Source organism: Cordyceps fumosorosea, assembly GCF_001636725.1.
Source record: "Cordyceps fumosorosea ARSEF 2679 chromosome Unknown scaffold_3, whole genome shotgun sequence".
In the NCBI taxonomy this organism is placed as follows: Eukaryota; Fungi; Ascomycota; class Sordariomycetes; order Hypocreales; family Cordycipitaceae; genus Cordyceps; species Cordyceps fumosorosea.
This window is the reverse complement of record NW_017387303.1, coordinates 466,711-477,370: the sequence shown is the minus strand read 5'-3', so window position 1 is coordinate 477,370 and position 10,660 is coordinate 466,711. Positions and strand designations below refer to the sequence as shown.

General features: G+C 57.6%; 4 protein-coding genes across 4 annotated transcripts; 3 read left to right on the top strand and 1 right to left on the bottom strand.

Moving 5' to 3' along the window:
* Positions 1 to 1,675: 1,675 nt before the first annotated feature.
* Positions 1,676 to 2,923, top strand: ISF_01841 (hypothetical protein; the record flags this gene model as incomplete). The annotated part of the gene is made up of 1 exon (XM_018845448.1): positions 1,676 to 2,923. One exon carries the CDS (start codon positions 1,676 to 1,678, stop codon positions 2,921 to 2,923), a length of 1,248 nt encoding a protein of 415 aa, XP_018707171.1.
* A 608-nt stretch (positions 2,924 to 3,531) lies between these two features.
* Positions 3,532 to 4,914, top strand: ISF_01840 (F-box domain, Skp2-like protein; the record flags this gene model as incomplete). Its single annotated transcript, XM_018845447.1, has 1 exon — positions 3,532 to 4,914. One exon carries the CDS (start codon positions 3,532 to 3,534, stop codon positions 4,912 to 4,914), a length of 1,383 nt encoding a protein of 460 aa, XP_018707170.1.
* A 304-nt stretch (positions 4,915 to 5,218) lies between these two features.
* On the top strand, positions 5,219 to 6,463 carry ISF_01839 (hypothetical protein; the record flags this gene model as incomplete). The annotated part of the gene is made up of 1 exon (XM_018845446.1): positions 5,219 to 6,463. The coding sequence occupies one exon, from the start codon at positions 5,219 to 5,221 to the stop codon at positions 6,461 to 6,463; it is 1,245 nt and encodes a 414-aa protein (XP_018707169.1).
* A 630-nt stretch (positions 6,464 to 7,093) lies between these two features.
* On the bottom strand, positions 7,094 to 9,981 carry ISF_01838 (histone H3 lysine 36 (K36) methyltransferase; the record flags this gene model as incomplete). Its single annotated transcript, XM_018845445.1, has 3 exons — positions 7,094 to 7,771; positions 7,833 to 9,460; positions 9,579 to 9,981. 3 exons carry the CDS (start codon positions 9,979 to 9,981, stop codon positions 7,094 to 7,096), a joined length of 2,709 nt encoding a protein of 902 aa, XP_018707168.1.
* Positions 9,982 to 10,660: the final 679 nt, after the last annotated feature.

The following is a 10,660-nucleotide window of genomic DNA, read 5'->3' as shown; positions in this document are numbered from 1 at the left end:
GGGGGGGGGGGGGGAGCCACAATGGAACCGGTTCAGCGGGTAAGAAAAAGAAAAAGAAACAAGGATTACCGGGAAAGATGGAAGCTGGATGGAATATCTGTAGTCACTGCAAAACTAGTCATTGCCAAGTATTCGTGAGGTCAGTTTGGGACTCCAAAGATTTTCAGAAGACGAACGAACATGGCTCAAACAGAGTTGTCGCCATCAAAGTACAGTAGCGGCAATCTTGAACCGATCGAGGCTGTCTTGCTTGTCTCAGGTAGCCGACATGAGTCGACATGACGGGCGCGAAATGACTGGTTCCTGCTGTTCCCTCTGTTTTCTTTTTTTTTTTTTTTGCCCCAGCCATCATCAATCCATGCTGCAAGTTATTGGCGTTGACAGCCCATCCATCATGTCTGTTTGTTGTTGTATGTATGTACATGGTTAGCGGGGGGAGGACGAACTCGCTGGCGTTCTTGGCGGCATGACAACGTCGGCCATCTACCGGCAACTATCTGCAAGGCGGCCAATTCAAGGGGAAAAGTTCAAATTGGCAGAATGGTGCGTAAAAGGTGCAAACCTGGTCCTCCAACGCTCGGTTTTGGCGGTCGGGTTGATAGGCGACGTTTTAGATGGAGAGCTGGAAGCGTTTGTTAGTCGTGGGACAGCTGTGAGGGCTTTATGCTCTTGTCCGGGAAACTCTTCCTATTAGAATGTTTTTTTTTTATTCATTCATTTTCAGTTTCATGGCTGTGACTTTTTTTTTTCGTTATACTGCATGGATTGCTGGCGAGTTCAAGGTCATGCCTGTAGAAACTCCAAGATCCTCCGCATGGCTGCCAGTCAAGTTGAGCCGTCGTTTGTAAAGGGGTCAAGTATTGGCCAGGATTCATGTGCCACGTACATATGAGCCAAAGCATCGCAAAAGAAAACGAGTGCTATAGCGATAGAGCACTACGGAGAGCGCCATAACTATGTATGTACATACCTACAGGGTACCCAGCACTGAGGGGTACTGGAGAGTAAATAAAGGAGAGAGTAAAGTGCCCTTTCAAAAGTATTTTTTTTTAGAGGCAAGGTGGAAAAGAGAAAAGAAGCTTAGATGCTACTGGTATTATCTAATTATATACTGATTTCTATTTTAATATCAGACACCGTTTCTCACATTATACGTCACCAACTACACCATCAACGGCTTGCCGCATCTGTACTACTAGGCAAGGCTTGTATGTTGGTTACACTATTCTGTTGTACATAGGTAAAGACCACTTGTTGCATCTTAACGCGACTCTCTGCCTATGAAACCGTGTAACGAGCTATGTACATAAAAAAGACTCCTTTGTCTCCTTCAATGCCCTAAGCAACTGCAATCGTCCTTTGTCTCCTACACCTTTCTTCATTGCCTGCTGCGATTTTTCCAAGTATCCAGCGCGGGGTTATGCTGTGTGTCGATGGACGATACTTGGAACCAATGTCGCATGTATGCTTCAACATTGCTTTGATGTCTTTACTTTATCGCTACTTTGTCGACCTCCATCCATGTCATGGTAGCACCAGCGCTATCATCATGAAGCCCCGTCCACATAAGAAGACGAGTCGTCCCTCTTTCATATGCGATCCCACGGGCACTGTACTCAATCCAAGTTGAAGATCAAGTATCTTTAGTCAAAATCTACGGCTCCCGCTGCCTACCATGCGCGTCACCCGGTCCATGACGCTCAACGAGCGCCACAACTCCAACCGCGGCCTCCTACTGCTCTCCAACGACCTCCTCCTCCTCATCTACCTGCAAGCCGGCAGCCTCGACGCCGTCCGCGCGCTCATGCGCGCCTCCCGCCGCCTCTGGGCCACCTTCAACACCAACCCGGTGCTCATCTTCGAGTCCGCCCTCGCCAAGTCCACGCCCGACCGCGTCGCCGCCGTCGTCCGCGCCGTCTGGAACCTGCGCTGCCGCGCGCACACGCCCACCATCACCCTCCGCGCCATGCGCTCCATCGACGACCCCGCGCACCTCCCGACGTGGACGCCGCCGCCGCCGCTCCACCCGCAGGTGCCGGCCGCCTTCGTCCGCGACTTCATGGCCCTGGCTAGCCGGATCCATGGGCTGGCGCACCTCATCCTCGACGACTGCCTGGCCAGCCTCGTCTCCGTCCAAGAAGAAGACAAGCTGTCCCCGTTCCCGATGCTGTACCCGGAGATGCAGCCGTCGTACCCGTACAAGCACGGCCGCGCGCCCTGGGTGGACGCGACGCCGTTCCTGGCGCCGCCGTCCTGGGCGGAGGAGCTGCGCATGATCCACGGCCTGTGGCTGTGCGAGTTTCACAACGCGCTGCTGGAAGCGTGCGCGAGGGGGTACGGCTGGGTCTGCACGGAACTGGGCGGCCTGGCCGCCGGCGACCGCCGGCTGGAGCGCTTCTTCCTCAACAACTGGACCGGCACCTTTTGGACGATCCACCACGGCCTGGACGCGCTGCACCGCCGCCACCAAGCGGCGGCACCCACCGCCGCCGCTGAGCTGCCGTTGTCCATGCCGATTCCTTGGAGGCTGCGGCCGGCCGACGCGGAGCGCGCGCGCAAGGGGGCGCGCGGCTGCTGGGGCGCGCCCCCGATCGCCCCCGGGGCGATGTCGTGGGAGGAGATGCTGGAGAGCGGGCCGGAGACGGATGGATACAGGTTCCTGGTGGGCCTATCGGCGGGGACAGCGGCGGCGCCCGTCTTCGCGCACCTCGGCGTGCTGCACTGGTGCCGGTCACGGATGCACAGCCTAGGCCTCGTTCACGGCGGCGATGACCGGATCCCCCGCATCTGGTACCCGCGGCTGCTCGACCACTGGCTCTCGCTGCTGCTGCCGCAGGTGCGCGAATGCGGACTCGCTCTGCTGCCACCGTTCTGGTGGAAGATGACGAGCGAGCAAGTGCAGGAGCTGGAATGGCGCGTATAGGAAGGGTACGGGAAACAGCGGGATTTGGGTGGAGATTTACTCGGGAAGACTAATACTTTTAATAGAGGAAAGGAAACAGGATTCAGTCTTACAAAGGGTTGTTAATAACTCGTGACTGTTTCGATCGTTAGCTATACGGACTACTACCATTTTAACTCCCTGTAAATTGATCCACGGTAAGGCACACGAGACATACCGAACTTCTTGTTATTGTATTTCCACCGTCCTAAATGAGAAAATATCGGTTGTACCGCCTCACTGTTCTGTACCACACGCTCTGACATTGCTGGTGACATGCTCGTTAAACCAGAGCGGAGGTACCGGCGGGGAGTTCGATGCCGCAGAGAAGAACTTCCCGAGGACGTGCCTTGATTCACAGCACAAATTAGTAAGGCGGCATTACGCCTCCTGTTATGCTTCTCTGCTGTTCGTATCACGATGCACAACCTCACGAGAACATACATGTAACATGAAGCAGTGGTGCGCCTTGTTTGTTGTCCGCCACTCTTACTTACCCCTCGCGCTTCTCGTATTAAGAGAGATGGACAGGCTCTTCGTTATTTGGAATCGAAATCACCTCTTCGTTCTTCACCGTGATTGCTCTAAGAATGGATTCTCAGATCAACGAGCTTCTCGAATATTTCCCGGGGATGCCGCCTCGGGTAGTATGGATCCGACCACCGGCCAAGCGCAACAACTGGCTCCTGATGCCCTCGGAGATTATCCTGCACGTCTTTGAGGAGCTCATCACCGTGGAGGACATGTGGGCGATGGCGTGCACGTGTCGCCGCTTCTGGGCCGTGTTCCGCACGCACGGCCCTTTGATCCTCGAGATGGTCCTCGAGGACGACACGCACCCGTGGGTGCGCAACGTGATGCACGCGACCTTCAACGTGCTGGCCTACGACTCGGCGCACTGGACCTACGAGCAGCTGCGGCACCTGGACTCGCACGTGCCGCGCGAGCCGCTGTCGGGCCTGGCAAGTCCGGAACTCGTCCGGCGCTTCGTGACGCGCGCGCGGCAGATCCACGCCATGGCGCACGTCATCCTCGAGCGCTGCATGGCCGAGCTCTGGACCCTCGAGGACCGGCTGCGGCCCGGGGACCCGCTCGACGAGTGCCCCGAGCTGGCCTGGTACCTGGACCGCGAGGCAAACCCGGTCGAGGAGACGCGCGCCGTCATGGGCCTCTGGCTCTGCGAGCTGCACTTCGTGCTGACGGACGCCGCCCGGGATCCGCGACAGGCGTGGGTGGCGCGCATGTTCCAGTCGGCGCCGCTGGCCAACCGCGGCGTCTTCTCCTTCTTCCGGCGGACCTGGCTCGGCACGCTGCTGACCCTGTGGCACGGCATGATGTCCGCGCGGCACGCACCCGGGGAGCTCGACCGGATGCTCCTGCTCAACGGCGACGCGCCGCTCCCGGCGCGCATGTGCGTGCTGCGGCTGCCCCGGGGCAGCCTCGACAAGGGCTTCCGCTGCGAGGCGGAGCTGCCCAACTACAGCACCTGGGACGTGCGGGCCATGTTCGCCATGTCGGAGATGTCGAGGGCGATGCGGGCGCGGCCGCTGATGAACCTATTCTTCGAGAGCCTGCGGGCGGTGGCGCCGCGCCGCGACGACCCGCTGCACGCCCTGCCGCTCCAAGCGTACATCAAGTTCGGCGTCTTCCACTGGGACCACGACAAGCTGGACAGCATCAGCCTGCTTCCCGATGGCGAGGTCAGCCGCGAAGAGCTGTTCAAGTACTGGAGGAGCTTCCTGCGGCCGGAGCTGATTGTGGCGTACGCTGCGCGGCAGGCCGCCGCCAAGGCCACATACTGGGCAAATGTCGAACTAATGGTGGCGCGCGGCGAGCCCGTGCCGGAGCCGCAGGATGATGCAGTCTACAGGCTGCACACGGAGGATCCCCCAACGGAGGGTGAGGGCGAGGATGAGGCCGAGCCGGATGACATGGAGGAGGAGGAGGAGGAGGAGGAGGAGGAGGGTTTCTAGGATTGCTGCTGCTGCCGGTAGATCAGTACGAGTTTTACAGCCGCACCAAGTCCCTGAACACTCTTGAAGTGGCGCCGAGGATGCGAGTTGCTACATAATGCGCGTAATGTCAATATTACTGTATTGTTGATCAGCCTGTGCGGTTGTTTGTCGCGTTAGTGACAAGGGTAACTGCTTATGTACATAACATTCAGGTGTAGCTTGGCGCTTGCACCTTCCAGAAAATCTGCCAGCCAGCACCGCTTTTTTTTCTCCCGCCGACTTCAAGCACCCCAATCCAAGTCGCACGCCACCAAAAAGGACAATGGGCGGCAAGCGGCGCAAGCTACTGATGAAGCAGCAGGCCAATGGCAAGGCGCCCGCTGCAGGCAAATCCTCCGCGCGCGCCTTCATCCCCAACCGACACTCGGACAAGCCTCTCGCCGCCGCCGGTCCCTCGAGCGGCGGGCGGACCGGACGCCAGCAGCAGCAGCAACCCAACAAGCCCAGCAGCAAGAAGGGAGAGGAGCAGCGCCAGCGCCAGCTGCAGCACAACATCGAGAACCCGACGATCCCGTTCGACGCCGACGACCGCATCCTGCTCGTGGGCGAGGGCGACTTGAGCTTCGCGGCGTCGCTGGTCCGCCACCACCGTTGCCGACACGTCACGGCCACGGTACTGGAGAAGGACCACGCCGAGCTCGTCGCCAAGTACCCTTCCGCGGAGGCCAACATTGCCGCCTTCCACGGCGTGAAGCCGCCCGGGGCGAGCAAGAAGAGCGTGGAGCAGGAAGCTGAAGGAAGAGGCACCGACGACGAGAATCCAAGGGACGACGAGGACGACGGCGAGAATACAAGGGACGACGAGCATGACGAAGACAACGACAATGATGATGCTGCGCCCGCAAACATCCTGCCGCCACCACCACCCCAAGACAGCGACAGCGACAGCGACGCCGACTACGACGCCGACGGCAACCACCGGCCCCGACCCCCCAAGACCAACCGCCTTCTCTACGCCATCGACGCCACCAAGCTCCCGCCCTCCCTCGCCCGCGCCACCCCGCGCTTCGACCGCATCCTCTTCAACTTCCCGCACGTCGGCGGCAAGTCCACCGACGTCAACCGGCAGGTACGGTACAACCAGGAGCTGCTCGTCGGCTTCTTCCGGAGCGCGCTGCCCGCGCTCGCCCCTGGCGGCTCCGTCGTCGTCACCGTCTTCGAGGGCGAGCCCTACACCCTCTGGAACGTGCGCGACCTCGCCCGCCACGTCGGCCTGCAGGCCGAGGCCAGCTTCCGCTTCCGCGCCGCCGCCTACCCGGGGTACCGCCACGCGCGGACCCTGGGGGTCGTGAGGAGGGCCAAGGGCAAGGGGGGAGAGGGGGAGGAGGCGAGGGGGGCCTGGAGGGGGGAGGAGAGGCCGGCGAGGAGCTTCGTGTTCGTGCGCAGGGGGGACGTGCTGAGGAAGCCGAGGAGGAGTCAGGAGGAGGGGAAGAAGAAGAAGAAGAAGAAGCGCAAGAGGGGGAGTGATGACGAGGACGAGTCGAGCGAGGATGACTTGGACGATTAGGCGCACTCGAGCAAATGGAAAGCACCAAGAGGGTTGTTCGGCGTTTTGGGCGATCAGGTTCATATCAACAACAGCGATTATTCTTCCTACTGGTGGTACAAAATCATCTCCGCTACATCGACACTGGTTTGCCCTTTCTGTAAATTCGCGGCTTCGTTTCATTACTACATGACTTATATATTGCCGCAGACCATGACGATGATGAATCGAAACGTATATCAGAGACTACCTAATAGGATATTGGCATCTGGCATCCCATCACTAATGATATCCAATTCCCCACCCAAGCTCATCCATCCCGCTAGGAATAGAGAGGATGCAAGCAAATCAACCAACGCCGGATTTTGAGTCGAGGAGAAAGGGGGTGCAAGCAATGGAAATATAAATAATAATAATAACAGAAACAAAATGCCACAATAAAAACAACCATTTCGCCCGCCGTCACCCATCTCCTTCTTCCCACTTGCTCTACCTTTCTCCCACTGATTATACTTCTTTTTTGATTCGAAAATACCCGTCCCTGTAAAATGTCGAAAGAGGAAAAAGCGAAACTTGAACTCCCAATTAGAGCCCCCCCCCCCCAGACCAATGATAACAATAATAAATCTAGAAATCAAGGTAGGCACGGGCTCAGTGACTCAGAACCTCCTGTTTTCGGGTCTGCTCCTGCTCTCCGTTCGTCCGATGCGCCTCCTCGTCCGCCAGTCGCTGTGCCTCCTCGTTCTCGCGCTCCAGGGCCCTCTCCTGTTCCCGCAACGCCTCTTGCTCCGCCGTTAGCGCCGCGTCCTCCTCGTCTTGAGGTGGCGGCGAGGGCGGTGGCGGCGGCGGGCTAGGAGTTGACGCACCCACCTCCGCTTCCTTGAGGCGCTTCATCTCCGGGCCGTCCGCGGCGGGAGTCACGTCTAGCATGTCTGCGTCGGCCACGTCGTCGTGCTTGCGCTTGCGACTACCCGGCGAGTCGTCCGCTTCCACGTCACTCAGCCCAGGGCCGTCGCCCTTGTCCATGTCGACAGGGCCGCCGGAGAGCTCAATTGCGCTGCTCTGCGCGGAGACACTGCCCTCGCCCGGGCCTTGTTGCTTGACTTGCGCCGCGTATTTCTGAACGGCCCGATCTAAGAAGTCCTTTACGTAGGTCTTGATCTTGCGTGCCTGCCTCTCGTTCAACTTGGCCGTTGGGTCCACGACGCGGCTATTCTTGTAATCAGAGGCCACCAGCTTCTTAGCAAGTTCTTTGCCTAAACGTTTCAAGTCATCCTTGGGCAATTTGTGCCGAAATTTATCCAGAACATATTTGATGTGAGGGAAAACCTGGTACGAATGTCAGTAACAAGCTTAATAGACGCTGGTTTCCTATCGGCAAGGATCGTACAGTGTTTTCGTAAATCTTCATTTGCTTGTCTTGTGACAATGCTCGCCACTTTTCTGATCGAGAGTCTTTGCTCGGGGTGTCTGAAGACTGCGATTGCGACTGTTGTGGCGGTGTTGATTTCGGTGTGCCCTCCTTGGTCACCCTGGCGATGATGTTTTGAATCATCTGCTGTTCTTGTTGAGCCTTGGACGGCACCTTTGGTGTCTGATCCGCCGGAAGTGTAGGACGCTGCCATGTCGTCGTGCCTTGTTTATCATAGTAGTACATATTGCCACTGGCGTCCTTGGCAGAGAACCAACCTTGTGGCAGCGGTCCTTGGTTGTTGAAGCGTTGCCGTTGGCGAGGGCCGTTTCCGGCATGAAAGTTGTTATTCCTTTGTGGAATGTTGCTGCGAGGGCCCTTCGGGGCGTTAATGGGCTGGTGGGAAGCGGCTTTGTTCTGCGAGGTTTGCGTAGATGCAGCTGCTTCTCCCTCCCTTGCCGCGCCCCGGCGGTCCTCATATATACTTTGCGTCTGCATGCCAGGCTCGAATTTGCGTCTGCGGATGCGGTACGCCATCTCAAGTTTGCTCCAGTCGTCCAGGAGTTTCTTCGACTTGGATGAGACGTCCTCATGTTCCGATGTAGCAAGTTCCTCGACCGTGGCCTCGATGTTGGAGTCTTGAATCTTGTTCCTCGTGAGACGCGGAAAGGCGTCCAATATCGACAACACCTGCAAGACCACGTTGTGGTCGTCACTAAACGTATGTAGTGTTGTCTTGAGGATCTGGTATGCGTGCATGCGCATGACACTGTGAATTACACGCTCATCCTCGGACTGTTGAATACGATCAAGAAGCTTGACAGCGATCCATTTCTCCTTGCATTGCATGAGGGTGGCCATGACTTTGCGGGAATCCTCCTCATCAAGGGGACGCGCCTGCAAGCTGCTGACATAGTCCTCGTCATCCTCGTCGGCACGCTTCTTGCGCGCCTTCTTCGCAACTGTCGTGTCCCATCCATCGCCAAGATCGATACCAAGTGCTTCAATAGTAGCTTGAGGCAGCTTAGTGGCGCGCTCCGTCTGAGTCTTGCCGCCGATGAAGCCAACGCAGTTGAGCTCATTACAGTAACACGGTTGCGGGTCGGCACCGTACCGATCGACGTTGTAGTTGAACACGAGCTCCTCGCCAGCGCGAATTGTGCGCAGCGCAAAGATACCCATGCGCAACTTGTCACCGACCACCCACTTGTCGACGTAGCAGTTGGGGACGCACGAGTGGTTGCAAAAACGGCCCAGGTTGCCCTTCCTTGTCGCGTCGACAAACTCGTTTTTGTTCAGTGACATGAAGTAAAAGTGTTTGATGCCTTCACGGTCGTACTGGAGCATGCGCCGTCGAAACGTGGCTTCGTTGATGACCTCGCCAATGTACTCGAAAATAAAGTCGTGGGCGACCAGATCCGCGTCGGTGCGAAGGCCATATCCCTTCTTCTCCGTCTTGATGACGGACACCTCGGCATATTGTTTTCGCTGGAAGCGTTGATTCTGGCAGCCGCCTCCGCAGTTGCCCGCTGTTTCGCTGCACTCCATCTTTGTCGCGCGGTTGATGCAGTCCGAGTCTTCGCCGCACGCCATGTTGACGCCATCATCTACAAGGGTTCAAAATAAAAAATGTCAGCAAACCACGCCCGCAGAGCCGCACGGCTTCTACGTATCCTATAGTTCTACGGCAAAGCCGGGTTAGGGGTGTAAGGTGGGCCGACTTACGCCACTCTTCTCGACAATCGCAGTCAAACGCGTCGTTCTCGGTCGAGCCCAAGTGCTTGGAGCCGTAGAGGCAGTCGGTGATGACCTGGAAGGAGCTGCAGGCCTCGGCGGTCATGTTGGGGAGGCTGTCGAAGAGGGTCGGTTCCCGGGTCGGTGTGGCCTTGCGCGATGACTTGCGCGACAGGCGCGGGCGCGACGTCGAGTTGGGGGTTGCGTTACCATCGGTTCGCGACTTGCCGCCCTCAGTGGACGGCGACGGTGAGCCCTCGAGCCTGACGAGCCTTGTCGCGTCTGCAACGGCGGTGGCGGCCGAGTCGGCTTGCTGCGATGCGGCATCGCCGTTGATTCCGTCCTCCAGCTTTACTTTCTGCATCCTGGCCGTCGCGTTCTCGTCATCCTTCATCACCACATTGACGGGGGGGTCGAGGCGGCAAAGACAGTAGGGCGATTGCAATGGGATTGAGGTGGAATCCGCTGGAGTCGTCGCGTCGATGCGGACAAGGAATCGATGCCGCACCAAAATGAGTCTTGTTGTGCGGGTGGCGGAGAGGTGGATCGTGAGGGCGTTGCAGGAGGCGATGAATTAATGGGTGCAGTTTTGGAGTTTAGGAGGGGATTCAAAACTCGCTATTTGGGTTAGTACCTGAGTAGTTCCAGACGGCGCTCACTTGCTACTAACCTTGTACCGTAATGCGGAGCAAGCAGCCAGCAGGCGCTTTCTTTGCAGAGCTTGCCTACCTATTCAACCGAGTCGACAGAGTCAATGGCTCGCCCCGTTTTGTCGCGGCACGGTCCGGGGAGGCTGTGATTGAAAATGGACGAGTAAACACGAAATTAGCCGAAGGGGAGGCGCGTTTTTCAATATGAGGTCAGCCAAAAAGCTGGGGTAGGTTCGTCGTGTTCTGTGCTGGCGACTCAGTGCAACGGAAATTCGTAAGGCCGTCCTGCCGATCTACAATCGACTTGTGCACATCCAGGCATCGCATCATCAAGAATAATAAGAGTAGACCGTTGAATAGTTCAATGTTCGAGTCATCTCTCTAAAAGAAATTTCAACTGAACTACCAGTTTCCCAGGCATCA